This window comes from Oryctolagus cuniculus, chromosome 17 (assembly GCF_964237555.1).
Source record: "Oryctolagus cuniculus chromosome 17, mOryCun1.1, whole genome shotgun sequence".
Lineage (NCBI taxonomy): Eukaryota > Metazoa > Chordata > Mammalia > Lagomorpha > Leporidae > Oryctolagus > Oryctolagus cuniculus.
Genome location: NC_091448.1, coordinates 32,462,797 through 32,490,597, shown reverse-complemented (window position 1 = coordinate 32,490,597; position 27,801 = coordinate 32,462,797). Strand labels below are relative to the sequence as shown.

The window sequence follows — 27,801 nt, the reverse complement described above, 5'->3', positions numbered from 1 at the left end:
AGAGAGAGAGAGAGAGAGAGAGTGAGTTCCATCCACTGGTTCATTCCCCAATTGGCTGCAATAGCTGGAGCTGAGCCGATCTGAAGCCAGGAGCTTTTTCCGGGTCTCCCACATGGGTGCAGGAGCCCAAGCACTTGGACCATCTTCTACTGCTTTCCCAGGCCATGGCAGAGGCCTGGAAGTGGAGTAGCCAGGACTTGAACCATATGGGATGCTGGCACTGCAGGTGACAGCTTTACCCACTATGCCACAGCAATGGCCCCATATGCAGTGTTTATGGACACTTGCCATAAAACAGACCAAGTGCTGAAGGAGGGCATGGGAGTCGGCCACAGGCCTGCCTTACGCAGGGGTGACGTGGTGAGAGGCCAGTTCCTGCCAGAAGTGTGGCGCCTTCACAGATGAAACTCAGAGCCCAGGAATACCTTTGTAGCAGAGATACCATGGGCACAAATGAAGCACACGCAAAACACACTGACGTCGGCAGGAATGGGCACCACGCATATTAGCCCTTGCCACGGGCTTCCAGAGGGCCAGGGACTGCCCCTGGGCTGGAGGCTGTGCGATGATCAGGAACCCAGTAGAACAATGTCCTCAAGCCAAAAGTGACCCCGTTGGTCACAAAGGAGTATGTGGCCCAGACTAGCCCATGGCTGGCAGTGTTAGGCAGATTCCCACTGTGTTGGAGCTTGGGAGAGCAGTGATAAACTTCCTTTGCCTGCAGATACAATCTGCCTTTTATTCCCACCAGTGCCACCCTCATGGAATTGAAATTCAGACTGTGGCTGTGGCTCTAGCATCCAGCTTCGAGTTCCCAGCCCCGTGGGAAGGTCATCGGTTCTCGCTCCTGTTTGAAGGACGGCCTGGGAAGTCTAAGTGACAGAGGACGTCCACTGTCCAGAGATGGGGAAGGGCCCGGGATGGAGGCCTCCTGACCTCAGATGCTCCAGTGTGGGAAAGACCATGGTGTCCACCTCCCACACCATGAGCCTACTCTTAACCCTAAGTGTGAAGAGTCCTGACAGAGTTGTTACTCTTCCCTAACTGCTATGATCATTTTTCACTTGGGGTACTCTTGCGTATTTAATCAAGCCATTTTCTAAGCAACAATGACCCTGTTTCTCTTTCCATATTTGGATAATGTGATGAATAAGCAGGTAGAACATCAAACCAACCGTGCATTCCTGGAATAACCCCTGGTCCCGGTGTGTCACCATTCCTGCACTGCTGGATTGGATTTGCTGCTCTTTGGTTAAGGGCGGCTTCAGCTGCTCATGAGGGGTGGGGGGGTCTCTCGTTTTCTTGCCTTTCTCAGGTTTTGCCATCATAGTCACGTTGTCTTCATAAAGATAAATTGGAAACTGTTCTTTCCTCCTTTATTTTCTGCAAAAACTTGTATAAAACTGGTATTATATCTTTCTCAAATGTTTGATAGCATTCACTGATAAAACTATACTCACCTGGAATTATTTTCATGAGGAAGGTTAAAATTACTGATAGAGGGGCTGGCGTTGCAGAGTAGAGGGTAAAGCTGCCGCCTGCAGTGCCGGCCTCCCATAAGGCTGCCAGTTTGAGTCCCACATCAGCGCACCACTGATTCCAAAATATACATGAAATAGAATTTTATTTCATATTACAAATGCAAGTTAATCTTCCTTTGACATGCTGGTAGTATTCACTTTTATAGCACAAAAACATCTTTACAACTTCTGAGTCACAGTAGGGTTTACAACTCTAAGGAGGCAAATGTATTTCAAAAAGCAGACACTACACATTTTTATATACACTAAAAAAATAAAAATAAATAATTTTGACTATAAAACTTTTATGAACATTAGCTACATTAAGGGATCACAGCTAGTTGTTGCAGAAAACCTAGAACACACTTATATCATGTACTCTTACCACTAGGCAACTCGTATTTTAATACACAAGTCGATTTTATTTCTATCACTGAAAATTATCCTCATCTATTATAGGATCTATGAGAGCTGCCAGGTATTCAGTATTTAAGCCACTAAGTTTACGAGGCATTAGGAATGTGTTAGCAAAGTACAAGATGAGAGAAAGCTGGACACATATATGGCATTATTATAGTTATCTTTTTCTTCCTGAGAATGTAGTTTTTTTAGTAGAACAAATTTAAATGAAAGAGGAGAAAAATTTTATGGTAAATTATTTTCTCAAGTGTAGAATCCCTGGTAATATAAACAATTATGATCTTAATACCTAACTTGCAAACACGAAGTCTCTCACAAATTGTATTTATTTAAACAAGGCACAAGCCTATACATTTATTTGAAATGCTGGGTAGACGTGCCTTAAAAAGTAAGTGAATTTTGCTAAGACAAGATAATGACATGTTTTATGATACGGTATTCTGAAACAACTTTCCTAAGTAAAAATTAATTCTGCATGTGTGAAAAAGGCAGCAAAAAACACGTCATGAAGGGTAAAGATTTGTTTAAATAAATGAGGGCACTGTACATAAACCTGTCCTAAATCCAGTGTAACATTATGGTCATTTTTAGCAACTAAAAAACTTCGACATTGTTATTTTAAACTCTGACATCCCAAATTCACTAGGTACTTTGCTTCTACTATAGTTAGCACTACAAATTATATGTAAAATATAACCTGCAGCAAAGTGAGCTTAACAGTGTATTTATAAAACACGGGATCTGTAACAATTCTGATCATGAATGAAAGAATAAACTTCACTACACTCAGAACATGATCAGCCCCTAAAGGACAATCTACAAAACGCTGCCATCGCCACACCACGGCGAGCTCCTGAAAGTGCGAGAAAAAGCTGGAAACACAGCAGTGCGCACGGCCTTTCAAGGTGAGTGTCTGGCATCACCCGTGGAGATTTGAAGCTGCTAATTTAGCCAGATAAAAGCATGTTATGGAATGAACTGATCATCCCTTACCGACTAAGTCGTTGCTTCAAAACACGGTCCGAACCAGAAGTGACTCAGGTGCGAGTTTGTGGCCACTCACAGACAATGACTGCGAACAGGCCCCGGAAGGAAGACAACGGCGTGTGGGAGGACATGTTCTAATCCTGCAGAGATTAAAGCCACGGAGGACCACCAAGCCCACAACGGGCCACCTGTCTCAGAACACCGGGCTCGGAGCCCACTGAGCCTGCTTAGCCACGGGGCGTTAAGGGCAGGCTGGATAAAAACAGAAGAGCGCCCTCTATGGGTAATCATGAAACCAGCCTTTCAACAGCTTTTGGCAAAAAGCATGCAGCAAAATCTTTGAGTTTTCCACAGAATTTACCAGTGCTTTCACGACTCCCCCACCTCCCCAGACACTAAAGACTATTTCTGAAGAATCAGAATAACAAGGTAATACATCTGCCAGGCGAATTCACTTAGGATTTTAATTAGTCAGTAGGCTGAATTTCTATCGATTGTGTCTAGCAGAACCAATGTGATCAACTGAACTCATTAAATAAAGATCCACAGTGTAAACACTAAACACAGGTGTCAGAAGATAAATAATAAATAAGTTAAAAATATAGATCTCATTTTAAAATAAATATGATACAAACACTTTAGCAGAGGTCTGTACACTTGCCTTCCCAGAGGGAGGCTCGGTGGAGTGCTTCAGATAGCAAAGACGGCTGTATTTCAAGGCACTGCACGAACACTGAATCTTTAAGCTGTTGGTCAGCCTTGGACATTCTTTGAGCAATGCATCAGGTCAGTTCCTTTTCAGTACATATAAAAACACATGTTGACACGGTCTCTTCGTCAAAAGAGAAGCTGGTGAACCTCCCGGCTCAGAAGCCGTGTCTTTCAATCCCAAGTGCTCTGGACCTTACTTTTACCAATCCATCTGTCTTGTTCTCTCTTGGACATACTGGGCCTAGAAAACAGACCCTGAATTGCAGTTCAGCCTGGTCATTAACAGAGTTAATTAAGCAACATCTGGGGGCTCTGAAAATAATCCTACAATTTGAATTATGACTTAAAAGTACTGTTTTTTTCTCCTCTTGGGGTTTCCTGAAAATCAGTATGTACCAATCATTTGGTTTGGGCTGCAGGCAAGCATTAACCAAGCCAGTGTGACAATGACCAGGTCCATTCACAAAAGCAAGGGGAGTGTACAACGTTGTGGCGTCCATTTGTTAACATGAAGAGGAGACGAGGTTTCCACGCACATCCTGTGTCTAGCAAGCGTGCGGCTCAAGAGTAAGGACTGAGACCCGGAACCCTTTTGAGCCAGGCTCACTCTCCAGACACACAGCCATGAACAACAGACCACCTCTGTGCCACTTTCTGTGACTTTTAAAAGTCAGTGCTATATGATTTAAGTATTTCACTGGAAAAGAAGAACAGGCGTTTGTAAATAACAGGAAGTCTGGCCGTTTCCGGGGTGCTAGCCACACAAATGTACACCTGTTCCACTCCTAGTGCCATCGAGACTGCAAGACCGACAGAGCGCATCCGTCTGCTCCTGGATGAGCCTGCAGCTGCTTGTCTGGGAGGGGGTGAGGCGAGGTTTGCATTTCCGCTTCCGTCTAGTCGGTTTCCTTCATGTCCTCTTGGTCAGAAGTACTGGAGATGTCGTCGTCCGTCTGCTCTCCAGAGAAATACAACATCAGGGCGTGGGTCTTGTGAGTTATGGTAACGGTGCAGGGCCCCTGGGCCCACGGCTCCCCGTCTACTTGCATCGGCATCATGGAGCACTTCAAGATCAGCTGATGTTAGGGAACAAACAGTCAGACAAGCGTCAGTCCCAACAGCGTTCAGGAAGGCGCTTCTCCCAAGGACCACCCGCAGCCCCTTCACCCTCCTGTATCTCATTTTTAGAAAATTAACGTGAATATATCTTTATTGGCAGATGGTGTAAGGGATTCTTTTTCAGGGGCCATGTGATTTTTTTCAGCTGCATTGAGGGTCAGGTGTCTTGTCTCTTCTTCCCCATCCTACTCGAGCCCCTGATGTAGGGTGACCAACAGTATGGGCTGTGAGCCGCTATCCAGAGCCGTTACGGCGTGAACACCTGCTTCCACGGACCGGTGGCCCCGCCCTGTGTCACTCACCCTCACTGTGTGTGCTTGTCCTATTCGGAACGGGTTCGCCAGTTTCACTTGAATCTGGGCACAGTGGAAAGACCCGTATACTCCAACCACTTCCAGTAAACCATCATCATGCCTAAAATTGGGAGAAGGAATTAGAAGTCTCTGATGCACAGCAGGAAAATCAGCCAGGTTGGGGCAGTTACTTTTTAACCAGGTGGGCTGTCAACTTAGTATTAATGAGGTACACATAAAAAAGGAAAATTTGAGGGAAGAATATTACTTTGAGAACAACACAGTGCTTCGTGCAATCAGTGACAGAGGGGACAGACAGCGACGCACGCACCTGGCTAGCGGGTAGGTCTCATCGCCCATGCCTTCCCACAGCCTGCAGCCACCGCCCCAGTAGCCGATGTTCAGAACTATGATGCCCTCCAAATCTGGCAGCTCTACTCGCTCACCATCCAGCTCTAGCTTTAAAGAAAGGCAAGCAGTTAGTTACTACAAGGCACGCCACTCCCCACAGCGCCCCTGGAGTTTCCGACCGTGCGTGCAGATACGAGGCCACAGAGCCTGCTGAGGGGGAGACCTCCCGCACGTGAGGGCCTGGCGGCTCCCGCTTTTCAGGGCCAATGTACTTGTCCAGGTCACTGAGGACAAGACATCCTTTCTGCTAAAGTCCAAGATTTCTTCGGGCCCTCTCCAGCTCACTGTCCCAGTGCACCTGACTCAGCCCGGCCCTCGGCTCTCCGGGGGCCACCGACCCTGCGTCTTGGGACATCACTGCTCAGTCACTGCTGCCAGCCCTGCTTCCTGCCTTGTGCCCACAGCTTCCTCCCAGCTACGTATCCAGCTCCTCCTCTGCTGCAGACCCTGGAGGGCAACCCTAGCCACTTCCGCACCATTAACTGCTAAATCCGCAGACGGAAGCTGGGCCAGGCCCAGGTGTCCAACAGCCTACACGACGCTTGCACTGAGGGCGCCATGTGCCACAACTGTGCCAGTCTGTCCCGCCCTCCCTGCCTGCTTCCCTGGAAACCTGGGCGTTGTCTCGCTTTGTTGCCGTCATCCTCCTTATCCAATTAATTTGCTAAAAGCAATTGATCCTTTAGCTCTCTTTTTCCATCATTCCTCTCGAGTTGGCTTGTCTGCCCCCGGTGTCACTCTTCCCTCGAGGCCCTTCAGTGGCGTGGCTCTGTGCTCACGATGGGATCCAAGTGCCACAACAGGCCAACAGGTCCTGCTGGGACTTAGGCCCTGTGCATTTCCCCAGCCTCAGGACTTGCCTCTTTCCTTCCTGTTCCTGGGCTCCAGCTCGGACTCAAACATGCCCCATTCCACCACACACCTCTGGGCCCTCGGCATGTGCTGATCTCAGCCTGGGACACTCTTCACTGAGTTCACTCTGAATTTTCAGGTTTCAGCTTGTCACTTTCCCTAGACGGTCCCTGTCGTCCTTGGGTCATGCCTGGCCCTTGCTGATTCCCAGAAGACCTGAGCATGTCCCTTCCCATGTTGTCTTACTGCAAGGTAAGTACCTTTCTTCTCCTGAGACTGGAACCTTGGAGCAGGGGTGAGGAAGCTTTCCTCTGCCAAAGACCATTTGGATATTTATAACATCATTTGTAGGCCATACAAAATTATTACCCAGGGGCCAGCATTGTGGTACAGTGGGTTAAGCAGCCACCAGAGATGTCGGCATCCCATATGGGAGCCAGTTTGAGTCCCAGTTGCTCCACTTTTGATCCAGCTCCCTGCTAATGTGCCTGGGAAAGCAGCAGAACACACTTGGGCTTCCACCACCCATGTGAGAGACCCGGATGAAGCTCCTGGCTTCAGCCTGGCTGTTGCGGCCATTTGGGGGAATGAATGAGTGGATGGAAGATCTGTCTCTGTCTCTCCCACTCTCTTGCTGTAACTCTGCCTTCCAAATAAACAAATCTTTCAAAACTTTGATGTACTGGATTTCGAGTCCTGCCCATGGCTGCCTTGGCAGGGCCAGACCACGTGACTTTGTGGCCTTCCTCAGCCCACAGACCGGATGTTCCCTGCCCCTGCCTTAGGACAGGGATCTGTCACTGGATCTCCAGGACCTATGCCAGTGCCCTGCACTTTGTGGGTGACCTCAAAGGAATTAAAAATCAGACAATAAAATAAGGTGCTGCCTTATGTGCTTCACTCTACCAATACTATCCAAGCCAAGGAAAAGGAAATATGATAAAGCAGCAATGACGCTTTTTAAATGCAAACTCTTGCTATTCCTGTTGGCAGCAGCTTTCCTTGGCTAATGGATAATCAGCTCCTTGGGCCATGCTCATTTTCTTTTCCCACTCTTTTCTCCCAAGCTATGCATCATCTCTTGTCTTTTGACTATATTGTACTAGCTCTAGGTTTCTCTGTATTAAAATATTTTTTAAAAAAAGTGTTTGTTTATTTAGGGCAGACACCGGCACAGTGGTTTAATCCATTGCTTGTGATGCTGGCATCCCATATCAGAGTGCCGGATCAAGTCTTGGCTGCTCCACTTCTGATCCAGCTCCCTGCTAATGCACCTGGGAAGGCAGTGGAAGATAGGCCAAGTAGGTGGGCCCCTGTAACCCATGTGGGAGACCCAGCTGGAGTTCCAGGCTCCTGACTTCAGCCTGGCCCAGCCCTGACTATTGCAGCCATTTAGGGAGTGAATCAGCTGATGGATGATCTTTCTCTCTGTCTCTCCTTTGCTCTCTGTTGCTCTGCCTTTCAAATAAATAAATAAGTCAATCAATCTTTTAAAAACATAAATATAAAAATACACTTTTCATCCACCTGAAAGGCAGAGTGACACATAGAGAGAAGCAGAGAGCAAGACAGAGAGCAAATGTATACAAATGAACTTCCACTTGCTGGTTCGCTCCTCAATGCCCACAACAGCCAGGCCTGGGCCAGGCCAAAGCCTGAAACTGAAACTCTATCCAGGCCTCCCATGTGGGTGGCAGGAGCCCATCTCCCAGGATGCATTTGCAGGAAGCTGGTTGGAAGTGCAAGTGCTGAGACTCAAACAGGCAGTCCAACATAGGATGCTGGCATTCCAAGCTTTAACACGACATCCACTTCTCTATTACTATCTGTGGTTGCTATTAACCTTTACAGATTTTTCTGGAAGTAAGGAATATATACATACAAAGACATTGCCATATAATGATGTTAGGGATACTGTAGCAACATCAATCATCAGTATTCTATCTTACTGATTTAGTATGTACGAGAAAGATCTCACAAAAGTAAACTGAATTAAACTTGCATGTAAACTGCCTCTGCGCATTTATGATGTATCAGGCACTGAATCTGAGAACTCCACAAGTGTGTTATCGTTCAGCATAGCACATAGACTCTGGAGTGTCTAAGACTCGGCCCCAATCCTGATTATGCAGGTACTGCGTGAATGTGTGCAGTTCTTCCGTCTCTGTACTGGAAACGTAATACTCCCTGCCTTAGAAGGTCATGGTGAGGACTGAGGTTACTGTGTACAGCAAAGCGCCTGGCATACAAATACCTCACATACGTTACCAAAAGACACTAATAGGAAGCTGAGAATTTCTGTTAAACAAAAGAGTCTTATGATTAAGCAAGATACCATCTTAAACTTTAGAGAAGGCATTAGTAGCTTACCTCAACTTTTTTGTTCAAATCTTTACATTCTTGCACTAAACAATCTTTGGTCCCATAGAATAAGTAAACAGCCTATGAAAAATGGGCAAAAATCATGTTAGAACAACCTAACAAACCCTGCAGACATGAAGAAAAACACAGTGGGCCCAAGCTGTCTGATCTGACGGTTGGATCGCGCTTTCTTAGCCTGGACTGGATTCTGAGGCCTCCGGAGAAAGGGCCCCAAAGGGATGCTTCGGGAATGGGACCTCTTGCTCCACCCAACACCTCTTAAGCTGGAACTCACGTGGGACAGCAGGGAAGGGGCCCGGGTAAAATACAGTGTAAAATGTCTCTCACATATCGCAGGCAACTCGGGCACTGTTAAAATGTGATGCTTTATTCTATTGTGCTCTTAAGGGTTGAACAGTTCTAGCTGACCTGTGGTACAACAAGTGACATTAACCATCCCTCTCTTCTAGCAGGGGACCGTAGAAGCCACTGCTTTACACTGAGACGCTGAGTTGTATAAATAGTAACATTAACATTACTAATAGCCTTAGTAACTATATTAACAAAGGGAACTACTTTTAAGAATTTTTTTTTTTTTTTTTTTTTTGACAGGCAGAGTTAGACAGTGAGAGAGAGACAGAGAGAAAGGTCTTCCTTCCGTTGGTTCACCCCCAAAATGGCTGCTGATCCAAAGCCAGGAGCCAGGCGCCCCTTCCTGGTCTCCCATGTGGGTGCAGGGCCCAAGCACTTGGGCCATCCTCCACTGCCTTCCTCAGGCCACAGCAGAGAGCTGGACTGGAAGAGGAGCAACCGGGACAGAATCCGGCGCCCCAACCAGGACTAGAACCTGGGGTGCTGGGTGGGGCGCCACAGGTGGATGATTAACAAAGTGAGCTGCAGTGCCGGCTGAAAAAATTTTTTAAAGACACAGAACTTCTATCCACTGGTTCACTCTCCAAATGCCTGCAAGTGCTGGGGCTGGGCTGGGCCAGGCAGAACCTGGAAGCTGGGAGCTCAATCCAGGTCTTCCCGGTGGGTGGGAAGAACCCAATTACTTGAGCCTCCCAGGGTTTGCATAGAAGGAAGCCAGTTTGAAGGAATCAGGAGATAGAGACAGGCATCAAATCCAGGGACGCCAATGTGGGATGAGGAGGTCTTAATTGCTAGGCAATTTTAAAATTTGAGATATTTGTAAACAGAAACAGGAATACTGTTTTATATTACGTTTCACATTCTACTGCTCAGTCGCCAAAAGTCATTTAAAAAACTATAGAACAAAACTTCCATCAGCCCTGGAGATGGCTGTGGCTAAAAGCTGTAGAAATGAATTGCTCCTCTCCGTGCCTTGACTGCCTCCTGGGGCTTTCCCAGGCCAGTGGAATCTAATTTTTCATTAACAACTTTACCAACAATTTTTTCTGTCTAACATTTCTTTCCCACTTTCACCACCATTTAAGATAAGCTATCACATACCGTAAAATTTGGACAGCTCTAAGATTTAAAAATCCAATTTGACAGTCTTACACAAACAGAGCAGGTAAGTGAGTCCATAAGCTAGTTCAACCCGCATCTAAGAGTGTTAAATATAGTGAACTATTGATTTTACTGTACCTTCAGTGATAAGCAGCAAATGTTATTTTATCCAACACACCTTATTAAGAATTCTGCTAGAAAACAGGGATGGTGCCTTCTCACGGTGAGCATGAAAATTGAGGGCCATGAGGGCGTCAGGTCCGATAGAAAAATAGTTGTTCATTGTGAACTCCTGCGCAAAACAGGGAGGATGAGCAACAGATGAGCTTTTGTCCACGCTGTCCCACCCTGAACCACACAAATCTGACCCTTTCTGCTCTTTCTGGAAACTGAACACTTTTCTCCTGTACTTTGACAGTGTTCAGAGAAGCCAGCAGGAAGAAGCGTGAGTTCAAGGCTGCCCATTAGGGACAGGACCCGCCCTGGCCACGCCTGTCTGGCCTGCGGAGTCCCAGACCTGCCCCTCCGCAGCGGCCCCGCTCTGGGTGTGAGGCTGCTCCCCTGGATCGTATCCACTGGGTTCTCTGCTCCTGTTGGCCCTCCAATCCAGCCTGGACACCTTGTCTCTGGCCTTCTCCTCGCCCGTATCAGCCTGAACTGTTCATCTGCTCCACGTGCCCTTTTTTGGCTGTTTCCAGGCTGCTGGGCACTGCTGGTGAGAGCCTTGCAGTTACAATTCTCTCTGTTACAGCTTGCTATTTCCAATCCATCATGGGGCGATTCCTTTCAATAACCCACAGGAGCTTATCTGGAAAAGTACAACTCTGAAGTCTCTCATCATCAGCCCCTTGCCTTTGCTACACTCATGTGATTTTGCTTTGCTGGAACAAGCGATATCATCAGGTATGAATTCTCACGTGTTTTCCTGCCATCTAAAAATTCTGCCTTTACTCAGTGTATCTTTTGTTCTCCATGTCAAAGATGCTCTTAGTCCCTTTTATGGCGAAGTTGAAATTCAGTTGCTTATTTTCTTCCTCCTTTCTGCATTTGTCTCTCATGGATCTATGAGTCACTAAATCTGTCCCTTCACTGCCAAAATATAATTAAAATCTCAATTCTTAAAAAAAAAACACTTTAAACATCTTAACTAAAAAGTACATTAATTTAACTGAAAACCTTTACATCAATTTGACTTTATTTTTTACTAAAATTCCTCTTGTCTATTTCCTAGAAATTCTGGAACTAAAGGTGAGTAACACGAGCTCTATGAGGGCAAGACCTGCACCGCCGAAGCTCCCACACCCAGGACGGCGTCTGGCACAGAATAAGCATCTCAACGTACCAGGGGTCACTTGGATACTTATAACACCATACAAAATTATCAACTTAAAAACTGGCCTGCTACAGATTTATTGAATTTTGCGTCCTGCCTGCAGGTGCTTTGGGCAGGGACACATCAAATGATTCTGAGGGCTTTATATGGCCTTTGGACCACATGTTCCCACCCCTGGAAAGAATGAGGTTCTCTCTTGCTGTGTATGTTTGAAATTTCTTCCACAGAGATGAGTACACCCTATTAATGGTGGCATAACTTTCTTTTAACAATATTTATTCATTTGAAAGGCAGACTTATAGAGAGAAGGAAAGAAAAAGAAAGAGAAAGAGAGAGAGAGAGAAGGAGAGAGAGAGATCTTCCATTCACTAGTTCACTCCCCAAATGGCCACAGTGGCTGGGGCTGGACTGGGCCAAAGCCAGGAGCCAGGAGCTTCCTCCAGGTTTCCCATGTGAGTGCAGGGGCCCAAGGACTTTGGACATCCTCTGCTGCATTCTCAGGATTGGAAGTGGGGCAAGTGGGACTCAAACTGGCACCCATATGGGATGCTGGTATTGCAGGGGCCAACTTTACCCATTATGCCACAACACTGGCCCCAGCATAACTTTTCTTAGTGGCCTATCTTGTTTCTGATAGCAAATGGGTGGAGAGAGTATGCCTTCTTATTTGAATCACCTAACTGGCACAAAATTTTGCCCAAGTCCTTCTTTGGAAGAGTGACCTCTGATAAGTATTTTAAAAGTTATCTCCTTTTTATTATTGAGCAGTATATTCTGGTATGGATGAGAAAAACATTTTTTTTCATGTCCATCATCCTCAACTCTACCATTTCTTTATGATGAGAACATTTAGAACCCTCTCTTTTAGCAATTTTGAAACATTCTTAACTGTGGTCGCCGTGCTGTGTGACAGAACACCTGAGCTCACTCTCCCGTCTGACTGCTGAGCAATGTCTCTCCTTGTCCATCCACCCTGGTGTCTGCCATTCTACTCTACTTCTGATGAATTCACCTCTTTCAGATGTCACACATTCGTGAGATCACATGCCGCCCGTCTCCCTTTGCCAGGCCTACTTAACATGATGTCCTCTAGGTTCATCCATGTTGTTTCAAATGATAGGATCCCCACCGCCCTTCAAAAAGAAAAGGCTAAACAGGGTTCTATTGGGTATATGTACCAAATTAAAAAAAAAAAAAATCCATTCACCCGTTGATGACCTTAGGCTGATTCTGCATCTTGGTTACTTGCTGTAATGACCTTGGGAGTGCCAGTATCTCTATGACATGCTGATTTCAATTCCTTTGGGTAAATACTCAGAAATGGAATCAGTGGATCACACAGTAAGTTCTAGTTTTAGTTTTTCTGAGGCAGTTCCATCCTGTTTTCCAAAATGGTTGTATTACTTTACACTCCCACCAACAGCATATGAGAGTTCCCCTTTCTCTGCATTCTCACCAACTTATCATCATCAGCCAAGACAAACAGAGTAGAGAGCCCAGAAGTAAACCCACCCATTTATGGTCAACTGACTTTCAAGACAGGAGCCCAGAACACACAACAGGGAAAGGACAGTTTCTTCAATGAATGGTGTTTGGGAGACTGGATGTCACATGCAGAGGAATGGAAACGGCTCCTCATTCCACTCCTTACACGGAATCAACCAACAATTTATGGAAGACTTAAATGTTAAGAACAGACTATAAAACTACTCAAAGAAAACGGGGCAAAAGCTCCATGACACTGGCAAGAGTGATTTCTTGGAAATGCTCCCCAAAGCAAAGGCATTGAAAACAAAAATAGGTAAATGGGATCACATCAAACTAGCAAGCTTCTGCACAGCCAAGAGACAGTTAACAGAGCAAGAAAATCACCCAGTTGGGAGAAAATATTTGCATTACCCAAGAAACAAGGAATCCACACTATTCTCTTGTAAGAAAATAATACTATTAAAAATGAGCAAAGGTCTTGGACACTTCTCAAAACACAAATTGGCAACAGGTATATGAAAGAATGCTCCACATAGCACTAATCACAATGAAGTATCACCTTACACCTGCTAGGCTGGCTATTACCAGAAAGAGAAATGTATCTTTAATGCTGGTATTTCAGGTACTATGATAAATGAATACTTTTACACACAGGATGCATTTTAGAAAATCTCTCAACACCTTCTCTATTTATATGGGGAGGGTGGGGGGAGGGAGAGAGAGCATTCACGTCCACTGGTTCTTTCTCCAAGTGCTCATAATGGCTGGGACTGGGCCAGGCTGAAACCAGAAACTGGGATTTGCATCTGGGTCTCCTACGGGGGCGGCAGGGACTCCAGTTCTCAGTCATCACCTGCTGCCTCTCAGGGCCTGTATTAGCAGGAAGCTGCCCGCAGCTAGGAACCAGATATGAGGTGGGACACTGGCTTCTTAAGACGGGTGTCTCCATGTCTAGGCTAAACACCCACCTCCAACTGTTATTTCATGATCTTCCAATTTTAAGTACTTACTATCTTTAAAAGAAATGTACTTATTTTATTGGAAAGAGTCAGAATGAGATCTTCTACCTGCTGGTTTTACTCCCCCGAGACTCCTAACAGGCAGGGTTGTGCCAGGATGAAGCCAGCCACAAAGGCCTGAGCACCCTGGCTTCACGTCGGCATCATCTGCTGCTTATCGCCCACCTTCTAGAACTGCCTTCTCTGACTCCCTACACGAGTCCCCTCTTTATCAGCGTGTCCCCTAAATATATCTGTTTTTAAGATGTAGTTCTTAGCCTCAATGGCCGGCTCCTGCTCCCACGTGTTCAGCATGTAGACAGCCACACCAGAACCGCAGCTCCGGCTCAGTGGCTGCCAGCTATGCAGGAGCCCCACTTTCCACTTCTGCTCCGCACGCTGTTCTCAATGGCTCGGCTTTACCCTCAGGGCTTCCACTGCTGCGTTCCCAATCTTCTTCTTACACTTTGGCGGCTTCCAGCAGCCCCAGCGCAGGCAACCGTGCCCCCTGGGTTTACCTTCCTTTCCAGCCCTGCCCGGATTCCTCAATCTGCAGCTCTAGGTATCCTTGTTCCTGACAAATAAGCCTCAACTTCCAGAATCTGTGTCAATGTTCCAGGGTTTTCTGGGTTGAGATCCCCCAAATCTAACTCATTTTCTTCCTAGCCAAACCTGAAATCTGTTTTTCTTATCTCCATTTCCATACCCGCGATTGTTATTAACTAGAAACCTAGTAATAACCTGTGTTTCTTCTCTCTTCCCTTTACACCAACAGATTGTCAAGTCTTGATGAGTTCTACCTCTCAAAAGTGCTTGATTACCTGTATCCTAAGATTCCCCTGGTTTCTACCCTAGTGCCAGCTTCTATCCCAAGCTATTTCCACAGTATCTCCAGAGGAGCTTTTAAAGAAACAGGTCTGCTTTCTGTGTGTGTTACTTGCTATTTGCCAACTGTATACTGTCTCTCTTCCGCTTCTCCCCACAAAGTCCTTGGCTCCCTCCCCTGCTATCTACACAGTTTCACCCAGAGACAGACTGGACGCCATGTCCCTGCAGCCTCCCCTCTGTTCTCCAGCCCAGCCCCACAGAGCAGCGCTGGGCCTTGCCTTTTCTGCTCTGTAACCAACCTCAGAGAAGCCCAGAGCTCGGTGTCCCCCACGGAAGGCCACAGCTGTGCACCCCATGTGCTCGCTCCAACTACTCACAATGAAGCACTGGGACATACCTTGGGCTTTCTTAGGTTGTAGTATCCTTTATTTGTTACTTGAACTTTCCACCTAAAAATATAAAAGTTAAAAAAGAGAAAAAGTCAGTACCTTTTACCAAAATAACTGAATTCTGGCTGTCTACTAGATAACGTTTTTCTAGTAAAATAGTAGTCGTATCTAAGTGAGCGTGCAAATGTCCTGAGTTCTCAGCATGGCCTATGTATCTGGCCTACATAATAATGAAACAGCAGTACTCATGTATGAGGGTACTTTAAAACTTTTATGGAAAATGGAATCAAAATATAAGTTTGCTTTCATGCAAAAAATATATTTTTTTAAAAAGATTTATTTTGAAAGACAGAGTTACAGAGAGAGGTAGACTCAGAGAGAGAGAGACAGAGGTCCTTCATTCCGCTGGTTCACTCCCCAAATGATTGCAACGGCCAGAGCTGAGCTGATCCAAAGCCAGGAGCCAGGAGCCTCTTCTGGGTCTCCCATGTGGGTACAGAAGGCCAAGGAGTTGGGCCATCTTCTACTGCTTTCCCAGGCCATAGCAGAGAGCTGAATTGGAAGTGGAGCAGCCGGGACTCGAACTAGTACCCATATGGGATGCTGGAACTGTAGGCTGGGGCTTTAACCCGCTGTGCCACAGCACCAGCCCCCCAAAATCTTTAAAATCCATGCATACATGGGATCTTCAAAATTTCATGGGAAATGCATATCATGAAAAACTCTGCATGGATTTCACAATCTTTGTGCCAAAATAAACTTACTCTTAATTCCCATTTTCCATGAACTTTCTGAAGTACCGCGTGTAAGTACGACTAAAATGGCCTTTTACATTTAAATTACATTTAACTACACACGTCTTCATTTATACACCACATGATGTTCCCAAAGCTCAAGATGTCTTCCTTCGGGCTCAGAGTCACTCACCGATCGAGTTTAATGCCATCTGCCTCCATTACGTTTCTTAAGACTTGTGCCACTGGGATTTCGCCAGCATAGCCTGTACCCCAGCCCAGCGTATTGGACAGGTCGTTGCCTGTTCCCAGAGGCAACACCGCAACTTGTGGAATGTATTTTTCTTGTCCCTGGAACATGGAACATACATTTGTTCTAGAGTTTCCTCTTCAGAGCACTTGTAGGGTAATGGTATTTTGTAAAATTTAAAGCCCAAACCAACAAGGATAAAAAAATCGCAGCTATAGGCTGAGTAAAGTGCTTAATGGTAATAATTTATTCCTAGCTGCCTGTAACTGGCAGTGTCTTCTAACAGTCACCTGTGTGGTAACAAACCGCCCGCCGCCCCCAGTGTCACTTATCTCAGCAGTGCTCTGTGACCAGTGCCTCTGTACCTTGATCTTCATTTCATCAACAGTGTCCAGCACCCAGCCCACGGTCCCGTCCCCTCCACAGACAAGCACCCGAGCTGAGTTACAGGGAAGGAGGGTGCAGAGCTGCAGAGCCTTGAGAGGGGGCGTTTTAGTCACATCAAAAACCTAGAAAGGAAAGATCAAGGAGAGAATTATTTTTATCTAACCTGGTTCTCCTTCCGTGAGTAGATGACTAGACATGGCTGAAGAAGGTACCAGTTACCGCGTGAGTATCTTTAACAACAAGCCAGGCGTGTGCCTCCTGCACTTGTCCTCAGTGGGGCTCCTCCTCACACCCACCCTACATGGCGGGAGTGGGCCTCCTTGTGCTGACCAGGAAGGCAAATCACTTGCCAAGTGCCACAATTCAAATCCAGACTCACGGTCTAGCCACTATACCCCACTGTCTCCTCCTCCACAAGGGCTGAATTCACCTCTAACCAGTGTTTCATATTTTATACTTTTTGTTTAAAAAAATCACTAGTTCAAGTTAATACAAATTACACAGCATGTTAGACAACAATTCCGCAATATCCAAGAAATGATACAAAAATGCAAGGAAGCTTGAGGTCACCAATCCTGTAAATGCTCCTAGGAAAATATTTCTTTTTTTTTTTTCTTTTTTTTTTTTAACAGGCAGAGTGGACAGTGAGAGAGAGAAACAGAGAGAAAGGTCTTCCTTTGCCGTTGGTTCACCCTCCAATGGCCGCCGCGGCCGGCGCGCTGCGGCCGGCGCACCGCGCTGATCCGAAAGCAGGAGCCAGGTGCTTCTCCTGGTCTCCCATGGGGTGCAGGGCCCAAGCACTTGGGCCATCCTCCACTGCACTCCCTGGCCACAGCAGAGAGCTGGCCTGGAAGAGGGGCAACCAGGACAGAATCTGGTGCCCTGACCGGGACTAGAACCCAGTGTGCCGGCGCCGCAAGGTGGAGGATTAGCCTAGTGAGCCGTGGCGCCGGCCCTAGTAAAATATTTCAAAATACAAAAATGTCCTGAAGAGAAAGATAGTCACTGTTGCGTTAATTATCATATTACAACCTTGGGGACACTCTCTACCTCCAACAGCAAGTGACTGGATAAATTATGATACATCCATTCAATGAACTCTCCTAGTCATTAAACACGTAATTATGAAGACTATGTTGAAACAGGGAAAATATACCATTAATAAAGCAATGCAAATTTGTATCTAGATTATGACAGCATTATTAGTACATAGATGCAGAGACTGTGCAAGCGACACGAACAAATGAGAACATGCGTTGTGTGGGGAAAATGTAGGTGATCTGCTCTTTTTTTTAATTTTTGTAATTTTCCCTAAGTAATGTAATAATGAAAGTATAAAAACAGAAAGAAAGTATAAAAACTGAAAAGAAGGAAAAAATTTACTACCTGTCTGATGGTTGCACAATGGGTTTAGTTGTCCACAAGTTGCTAGCCTGTACCCTCAATGTTAATGTCAAGGTTCTTTTTTCCCCTTGTTTTAAAACCAGGTATAATTTACATACCATGAAATTCACTCACTTACAGAGAACAAGGCAATGACTGCTAGTTGTGCGACCACCACCACAACCCAGGTCAGAACTCTTAACCGCTTCAGTAAGGTTCCTCCTTGCCCATCTGCAGTCCCCATTCCTAGCCTCAGGCAACCCCAACCTACGGCCCCCGGGGATCTGCCTTTTCTGGGCAGGTTGCATAAATGAGAGAACCCTTGTGTCTGGGTTCTTCACAGCTCACTCACTGTAACGTGTCAGTGGGTCAGTCATTCCTTTTCCTCACTCAGTGGTATCCCATTGTACGGATACATGGTAGTTTTGTTTATCTGCTCACCAAATGATGGGACAGTCCACCTGCTTCTGTTCTTTGGCCATCATGAATCATGCTGCCATGAGGACTTGCAAGCAAGTCTTTGTGGGATGCATGTTTTCACTTCCTTTGTGCAGATTCTTACAAGTGGGATTGCTCGGCAAATTTAACTTTTTAAGAAATTGCCAAGGGGCTGGCATCACGACACAGCAGGTCAAGCTGCCACCTGCCTCCCCTATGAATGCTGGTTGGAGGCCCAGCTGCTCCACTTCTGATCCATCCCCCTTCTGAAGCACCTGAGAAAGCAACAGAAGATGGCCCAAGTGCTTGGGCTCTTGCCACCCATGTGGAAGACCCAGATGGAGTTTCAGGCTCTTGATTTCAAATTTCTTTTTTAAAGATTTTATTTATTTATTTGAGAGGTAGAGTTACAGAAAGAGAGAGGAAAAGATAGAGCGAAAGGCCTCCCATTCTACCAGTGCCTCCCCAAATGGCTGCAATGGCCAGAGCTGGGCTGATCTGAAGCCAGGAGCTTCCTCCAGGTCTCCCATGTGCGTGCAGAGGACTAAGCACTTGGGGCATTTTTTTACTGCTTTCCCAGGCCATGAGCATAGAGCTGAATAAGAGGAACAGCTGGGACTCGACTCAAACCATGGCCATATGGGATTCTGGCAACACAGACAGAGGCTTAGCCTACTGTGGCACAGCGCTGACCATGCGCCCTCCCTCCATTTCAAATTTTTGGAAATGCAGTTACAGAGAAAAAGGGACACACACACACACACACACACACACACACAGAGAGAGAGAGAGAGAGAGAGAGAGAGAGAGAGAGATTCCATCCACTGGTTCACTTCCCAAATGGCTGCAAGGCCAGGGCTAGGCCAGGCTGAAGCCAGGAGTCAGGAGCTTCATCTGGGCAGGAGCCCAGACACTTTGGCTATCTTTTGCTGCTTTTCCCATTAGCAGGGAAGCTGGATAGGAAGTGGAGCAGCCAGGACATGAACTGGCTCCCATATGTGATGCTTGCATTGTAGGGAATGGCTTTACTGGGCATGTTACAACACCAGCCTAACAAATAAATCTTACAGTAACAAAACTGTCAAAGTGGATGTACCACTGTCTATTGCTACTCAAGGACTCCTGTTCCTCCTCATATGTGAGTGGTGTCACTCTTCTGTCATTATTATTCATTCCTATGATCAAAGGCATTATTCACGACATTTTAGGGATAATGCAAGATTAATAAAGGAAAGCTTTCTACTTACCTGGACTGGATTTAACAGGATCCTAAATTCTCCCAACAGTTCTTCTCCCATGTTAGTTCCACTTCGAGAGTTGGCTAGGATTATTAATGGGGTCCACTGCTTTCCAAGCTTAGAAGCTAGCTTAAAAAAAAAAAATGATAACCAGAGTGAAAAGGTTTAACATCTCAAAGATGGCAGGCACCTACTTTTCACACCTTGATAACAATGGTGCTGTAATTTGCTGAAATTCAAACCATACTGGTGCTGTCCAAACAATGTGAAAATGGAAGAAGTCTAAGCCGGGAAGGGGACCACAGAGCTTAGTTGAAGCTTCTGCTTAATCTCTGACCATCTTCTGTTCTATATGTCATCCTGCATATGCTCTGATGCATTAAGAGGGGACTCACTAATAAGGCAGCCTATACTGATTTTGTTTCCCAAGTCAACTAGGAATGGTTGTTCCCTGCTCATCACTGCTGTGCTCAAACCCAGCAAGCTGCATCTTTGACCAGTCTCCTCTGCTTGCCAATACATTCCATGTTCCTCCAGCCTCTCGCGGAATGGACACCGACCGTTCTCCCTCCCTCACCTTGACCTTCTTTCGCTGGACGTACGCTGCCACACTGCCTTCTCCTTGCGGACAGAACCACTGAGGAAGCTATGCCATAGCTTTACTTAGTGATCTCAGAGTGAATTCAGGAAGGGGCTTGTACAGTGAAAAATCACCCATCTGTATCACAATGTGGAGGCTTGATGGTTAAGATATAAAATCTGAGCTTCAACAAGGTAAAGCTGAATTTTAAAACAAAATAAATGTGTTGGAATATTCAAGTAGGACTTAAGTCTGTCCTTTTTTATAGTTAGTACTCAAGAGCAACATAAAGACGGGGAGCTGTATCCATGCTGCTTTTCACACATATACATACACATTGCACTTTAACTTCAACATAACTTGCGGTAGCATCTAACGTGCAATGTGAACTTACTTCAAGGGATCCTATGTAAAGTTCTAAACGGAACAATTGTTTTTAGAACAAGGTCAGAGGAAAATCCATGTTTTCTTTTGACTGACAATGATTAAGAATCCCAAATCTAGCTGTTTGTCAGAATCATCTGAGGACCTTAAAATAATACATATGTATATATGTAGGTTTCCTAAATCTACGACATTCGATGTGGTTTTAGGAGTGGGCTCATGAATCTATTTAAAAAAAAAATTTCTCCAAGGGTTTGGATGCAGTTAGAACCACTGGTGTGACGCTTCCTGCTTTGCTCCAGACATGAAAGAACCCAGGAGTTGAAATCTGTGCCACATCACTGGGAACAGGCAGGATTTATGGCTTACCAGGATGACTTTGTACTTCCCCTGAGCTTGGCCTTGACATTTTTATTACGCTTATTTTATTCTTGGCCCTAACTCTTCCCACATACACAGCCTGAACTGTCTTATGCCCTGACTTAAACAATTGTTTTTAGGAATCAAGCACGTAAGTAAACTGTAGTTACCACTTCATAATCTTTTCTCTTGTCCTTTCGCATCTGACTAATGGCAGCCAAGTAGCTGGGTGGGATGATGAGGTTTCGGAATTCTCCAAAATCACACTCTTCGCTCTTCAAGCTGGTTTTCATGCATTCATCGTGTACTGTTTTCTGACACCAAATGCACCTGAGGAAAGGAAGCAACAGAAGCATTTGCTAATTTTCAAGTGCAATTTTACTGATCCACAAACCAATCATTCTTGTCAGGGAAAAAAAAACAACATAGAGTCATCCCTTGGTATCCTCAGGGGACTGGTTCCAGGACCCCACCCCTCACACACACCAAAAGCTAGGGTCCCTTACACCAAATGGTAGACAGGGTGTACAGAACCTTCTCACTGCATTTTCCTTTATTTGCATATAAATGCATTATTTATATTACCATTACTCTGAAAATGAATACATACTTTAACAATTTCTGTTGAAATCTGTCACATGGTAAGTACCACAGAAACCAAAGCTGACCCAGAACAAAGGGTCAACCAATCAGTCCTGTTTTGGCCAAAACAGGTTCTGGAGGCCTCAACTCCCTGCTGCTTAAACATCCCCACTGCCCTGGCCCTTGGAGAGTTTCGGGGGCCCAGCATCAAGTCTCCTGGTTTGTATAAAGTGAAATAGCCCATTGGGGGTGGGGGAGAGACAGGTAACAAAAAATAATGTATATGTTTGCTTTGCTCCAAGTTTGGATCTAAAGTGTCAAACAGGCTGGCAAGGGCCTGGGGCTCTGCCACTAATCTGCTAAGCATTTAATCCACTCACCGACAAGGCTGATCTGAGGGGACAAAGGCAGGGCAGCAGAAAAGAATGGCTGTAATTAGATGAAGAAAGGGGACAAACTCTCCTTCACCTGGCAGTCACCTCAGGACCCTTCTATTTTAAGAGGTTTTCCCCCCACCTCTGGTTGTTCAGATTTGTTGAGCAATTTCTGCTGCTTACTCAGGAGTCCTACTTACCCTTAAAAAGAATTACTGGTTAAAAAGAAAACTGTAAAGTAACTCGCACAATAACAGGTGACGCTTGCTTGCAAACTAAGCTTGAGAAACTGGCTATGCAGCCCGTGTCTAATTCCCCCACCCACTGGCCCATCATTAACTTCAAAACAACAGCTTATTATTGAAAGTAACCTCAAAGAATGACCACTGAATTATTTCCTAATGGCTTCCTCTGGGAAGACTCGCAGGACCAGGACCGAGGGATAGGAAGAACATTATGCATTAGTGCTTGTACTGTGAGTTCCTAAAAACCAGAATGTATTCACAGACTACTTGCATGTATTTTTTTCAAGATTTATTTATTTATTTGAAAGGCAGAGTTACAGAGAAGCAGAGGCAGAGAAAGAGAAAGAGAGAGGTGCAAGGGCCCAGGGACTTGGGCCGTCTTCTACTACTTTCCTAGGCCATAGCAGGGAGCTGGATCGGAAGCGGAGCAGCTGGGACTCAAATTAGCACCCATATAGGATGCCAGTACTGTAGGTGGCAGCTTTACTTGCTACGCCACAGCACCAACACCTTGCACGTATTTTTAAAACCATACTATTCTGTCCCGGTTGCCCCTCTTCCAGGCCAGCCCTCTGCTGTGGCCAGGGAGTGCAGTGGAGGATGGCCCAGGTGCTTGGGCCCTGCACCCCATGGGAGACCAGGAAAAGCACCTGACTCCTGGCTCCTGCCATCGGATCAGCGCGGTGCGCCGGCCGCAGCGCGCCGGCCGCGGCGGCCATTGGAGGGTGAACCAACGGCAAAGGAAGACCTTTCTCTCTGTCTCTCTCTCTCACTGTCCACTCTGCCTGTCAAAAAAAAAAAAAAAAAAAAAAAAAAAAAAAAAAAAAAAAAAAAAAAAACCATACTAAGAACACGCTAGCCTATGCTTTAGAGTTTAGAAATACTGAAAGGCACAGAGTAAAAACCAGTCAGAGATATTCTTTTTTTTTTAACTTTTATTTAATGAATATAAATTTCCAAAGTAGTCAGAGATATTCTTAACTTTATAATCTAGCTCTTCTCAGTTTTATAGAGCTATGTTTTTCAGGTTAGGAATATGATATATATATATTTAGATACTGCTTTTCTTCCCACATTGTACCATGAATATTTCCATATGCCACTAAATCTTTTTTAAAGCCATGATTTGTAAATGTATAATACTACATCATATGGATATACTAAATTTACTTAAACCCCTATTCTGCCTTTTGAAACATTTGGACAGGTTATCTTTAAATTAGAGATGGGATGAACGGCCCCAACACAAAAATGAGATTCTCTGCCAACCGCAGAGGTTAGTGCTGTGGGAGCCAGCCTTGCCCTGCAGAACTCCATGTCTATCCTATGTGCCTGGGACCAGCACAGTTCATCACAGGCGGTGCCCATTAACGGTGCTGATTTGTACTTAAAGATTTTTCCTTGATGACTCGATAGCAAAGGTCTTCTTCTTGTTTATTTGTTTATTTATTTTTATTTGAGAGGTAGAGTTACAGACAGAGAAAGGGAGAGATAGTGAAAAAGGTCTTCCAACTGCTGGTTCACTCCCCATATGGCCACAACGGCCAGAGCTGAGCTGATCCGAAGCCAGGAGCCAGGAGCTTCTTCTGGGTCTCCCACGCGGGTGCAGGGGCCAAGCACTTGGGCCATCTTTCACTGCCTTCCCAGGCCATAGCAGAGAGCCGGATCAGTCAAACTAGAACCTCAGAAGAGGAGCAGCCGGGACTAGAACTGGTATCCATACGTGATGCTGGCGCCGCGGGTGGAGGCTTAACCTACTGTGCCACAACGCCGGCCTGCTTCCTCCTGGAGGCCTCTGAGCCTCTGAGGAAACCCTTCCTGCCTTCCTTAGTGAATTCACGAACGTCCTAGGTTCATCTTTCACCAGGCGTCAACACCTGCCTGCACTTTTTTTTTTTTTAAAGATTCATTCATTTTACTTGAAAGTCAGAGTTACACAGAGAAGAAAAGGCGGGGGGGGGGGGGAGGGGGGGATAGGGAGGGAGAGAGAGAGATCTTCCATTCACTGGTTCACTCCCCAGGTGGCTGCAAAGGCTGAGCTGCACCAATCTGAAGCCAGGAGCCTCCTCCAGGTCTCCCACGCGGGTTCAGGGGCCCTAGGATTTGGGCCATCCTCCACTGCTTTCCCAGGCTATAGAAGAGAGCTGGATTGGAAGGGGAGCAGCTGGGTCTTGAATCGGTGCCCATATGTGATGCTGGCACTGCAGGCGGCAGCTTTACCTGCTACACCACAGCGCCGGCTCCTGCTGCACTTCCATTTACCGAACATATCAACATATCAACCTCTTGCCTACCATATTAATTCTCTTAAATTAACTTCTTAATAAACATAAGCTTATTTTTCTCAGATACAGACCTATCTTTTGCTTTGAAGTTTATTTAGAGGCCTTGTTGCAGGTGATTTGTGAAATGAAGGAACACATATCAACGGGATACAAAAACACAGCATTTAAGCTGGAGGCAGAGACTACAGCGGCCGTTCTAGAGCTGCCTTCTCAGAGTCAGCTTCCTCTGACTCCTCAGCAGGTGCATGCCTTGCAGGGGTGAAACGAAGAAAAGGTTTTATCAGTCGCATGGCTGCTTCCCCAGCGGCAGAACAGTACACGAACCAAAGCTTATTGAATGACTATAACGAAACTATAAAACAGAACCCAACTCCCAATCGCAGTCAGAAGAGAGATGAGGGGAAGGAAGGAGGGGATGGAGGGAGAAGATGCCAGTGAAACACGCTAATGACCAAGGGGTGTTTATGGTGTATTCTGCCGAGGTCGCCAGGCCCTCGGGCTCTGTGGTCATTCCTGCCCTTTGAAGTGCTAACCCGTGGCTCTGAGCTCCCAGGCTTCCCTGGGAACGGGATGCAGAGGGATGCAGCGGTGGGAGAAGCCCTCCCCAGGGCTGGCCAAGACCCAGACGGGCACGTCCTGGCAAAGCTTCCACACAGCGATTTGTCTCTCCTGCAGAAAGCCTTACTCCGAGAGAAAGCTACAACAGACTGTAACCTGCCTCTCCCCATCCACTAACATAATCAGTTCACAGGTAGCTCTTCAGGGCACTGTGCTCTTTCCTCCTGGGCACCAAGAGACCATGACCACCGTGGGCGGTTAGTGCAGCCTGCTGGGAACAGGCCGCCGGATAACCCGCAAGGACAGGCTAAGGAGACGGATCATCTCCAACAGTCGCCGTTCTCAGCGGGAGGAGGACACAGGTTCAGGACAGAGGCTCAGGTTTTAAACGGTACAAAATCACAGGCATGGTTCTCCAAACTCTAGAACAACACGCAGAGTCTGCTGAAACAAAGACTGCTGATCCCCGTCCACACTTCTGGTGCAGTGGGGTCTGCGGTGGGGTTGGGGTGGCCAGAGACACACAGAACGCCCAGTCAACATCCGGATTTCAAGTAAACACCACAAATTTTTGGTGTACGTCCATCCCAAATACGACAGACACTTTTTATTTGCTGCATCTGGCAGCCCTAGAACTTGCGTTTCTAACAGATCGGATCTAAGGGTTCTTCCTTTGAGAAGCCCTGAGGCACAGGATATGATCTCACCACGCGTGCTAGAGGGAAGCGAGGAGGTCAGGCGAGGGACCCTGGGGGAGAGGACACGGAAGCATCTTTGAGGATGCCCAGAAGCTGGTCAGCAAGAAAAGGGAAAAAGAGGGGCCCTGAGACAAGCTGTGATGTTTGCAGAAAACTGCAGGCAGCCAAGTGTGGCTGGTTCACAAAGCTCAGTGTAGGTGGTGGTAGCTCAGCCGGGAAGGGCAGAGGCCGAGCGGTGCAGGTGCACGGTGGTGAGCACCGGGGAGCTGATGCTATCAGACTGGGGTGCTGTCACAGGCAGCAATGTCAAGGCTGTGAAGGGAAGCGGGGACTTGGTCAGCTGTGCAGTTTTAGGGAGCTCATCCTGGAGGGGGACCAGAAGTGCTGGGGTTATCCATCCTGGAGTATCTGAAATACGGTTCAGATATTTACAGAAGCCATCTTTATCTAATTCTGCATGAATACAGAAAAGGGAAGGAAATGTAACAGTGGTCGATTCATTATGAAATGCAACAGTGGTCAATTCATTATGAAATGCACAGAAGGTCACTGGTAGTGGCTCTTCCCAGTAAAGAGGGAAAACAGAACACTCTAAATCCTAAAGACATCACATAAGAATGGTATAAAACTCTGTAGCTGTCTAACACAAGATTTTGAAAATTTACTGCCTACATCTGATGTGTAAAATTAAAATAAGATTTAAGAACAGATATTGACATAAAAGTGCTCATGTTACATAAAAAACTATTTTCTCCCCTGTAAGAAGCTTCCTTTCTAGTGCCTGCTTTCTCTTTCAGTTCTTAAACGTGCTTATGTGCCTTTCTACGCGTCGGAAATAAAACCCGTTACAATGAAGATGTCCAGACCCCAGGTTCAGAGAAGGCGAGGTGTGAGCACTCCCAGTGCTGCCCCAGGGGTCAGAGGTCAGAGGTCTCGAGCTGGTCCCCTTTACCTTCAACCTTCCCCAGGGTGCAGGGAGCCAGCACAGATGATCAGAGAAGCAGCGTCCCCTCCCACCCACCTCCAACAGGAGCCCAAGGCATCCTCTGTCTCAGACAATATTCAAGAACACAAATGCGTTGCCTACTGCGTGTGCCAAAGCCATTAAAACATTCTTGGCTCAATCAAGGTCACTTCGGAAGAGCCCTGTTCTTTTTGAGTGTATTTTACTAGGGCAACAAGCGCGAGGTGCCCAAAGGGCTGCCTGGCAGGGACTCTTGTTTTCACCCTGTGCGCTCTCTGCAGGGCACCGAGGCCCAAACAGTCGTGCGGAGGAAGGGCGTAAAAGCCAACCCTCCCTGCGCTTCGTTTTGCCTTATGCAAAGCCGGGAGACCACCAATGACAGCCCAGCACACAGCATCATGCAGTGGCCAGGAAGCAGGCAGCACCCCGAGGCTTCCCGGCAGGAGTCAGGGCCAAGCTTGGCGCTCCACCAAGGCTGGGGGGCCAAGGAGTGGCGTCTAGATAGGCGCTTCATCTCGGCAAACGGCTGCGGTGCCACCGCGCTGGCACGATACCGGGCATGCTGGCAAAGCGCGCAGTGTAGGCCATCTGCAAGGATCCACACCCGCTGCACGCAGGTCCGCCTCCCACCGCGCCTCCCCGGGCAGGGGCCCTACCTGTAATCACAGAGCTTGGGCTGCGTGCCGCACTGGCGCCTGCAGAGCGCACAGGCACTGCACAGGGGCACGTTGCCCCGGATCCAGTGGTGCGGCATGGCGTCGGGCGCCCCGGCGTCACTCTTGAGCACGATCTCCTTGCACGCGAAGCGCCTGTCGGCCTTCCGGAGGCAGGCCTCGTCCACGCGCAGCCCGCAGCAGTCGCAGAAGGCGCCCCGCAGGATGTGCTGCGCGCACACGCAGCAGTAGGTGGGCTGGCCGAACAGGTCGGTGTCGCGCCAGCCGTGTTGGCTCTTGCGGAAGATGTCCCTGCGGTGCAGCTGCCGCCGCGAGCGCTGGCGGCTGCACCACAGGGTGACGGCCACGGGCAGCAGCACGGAGCACAGCGTCCACAGGACCAGCTGGCCGTCCGCGAACAGGCCCTTGGCGGGCGGGCCCGGCGCCGGCCGCCGCTCCCCTTCCATCTTCTCTCCGAGGACGGGTCCACTCGCGAAAGAGACAG

At 46.9% G+C, this 27,801-nt stretch overlaps 2 protein-coding genes across 2 annotated transcripts in view; one reads left to right on the top strand and one right to left on the bottom strand.

The window, feature by feature from the left end:
- Positions 1-1,607: 1,607 nt before the first annotated feature.
- Positions 1,608-27,763, bottom strand: DGKE (diacylglycerol kinase epsilon). The gene is made up of 11 exons (XM_002719278.5): positions 27,300-27,763; positions 21,108-21,267; positions 19,623-19,742; positions 16,533-16,676; positions 16,111-16,268; positions 15,192-15,243; positions 10,326-10,439; positions 8,684-8,755; positions 5,382-5,509; positions 5,060-5,171; positions 1,608-4,714 (listed from the first exon to the last, which is right to left on the bottom strand). The coding sequence occupies exons 1-11, from the start codon at positions 27,761-27,763 to the stop codon at positions 4,535-4,537; spliced, it is 1,704 nt and encodes a 567-aa protein (XP_002719324.1). The 3' UTR covers positions 1,608-4,534.
- The window catches only part of C17H17orf67 (chromosome 17 C17orf67 homolog), a 32,040-nt gene continuing 31,902 nt past the window's right edge, over positions 27,664-27,801 (top strand). Inside the window, exon 1 of the mRNA XM_051825485.2 lies at positions 27,664-27,801. The gene's annotated coding sequence lies outside the window, so the exon portion shown is untranslated.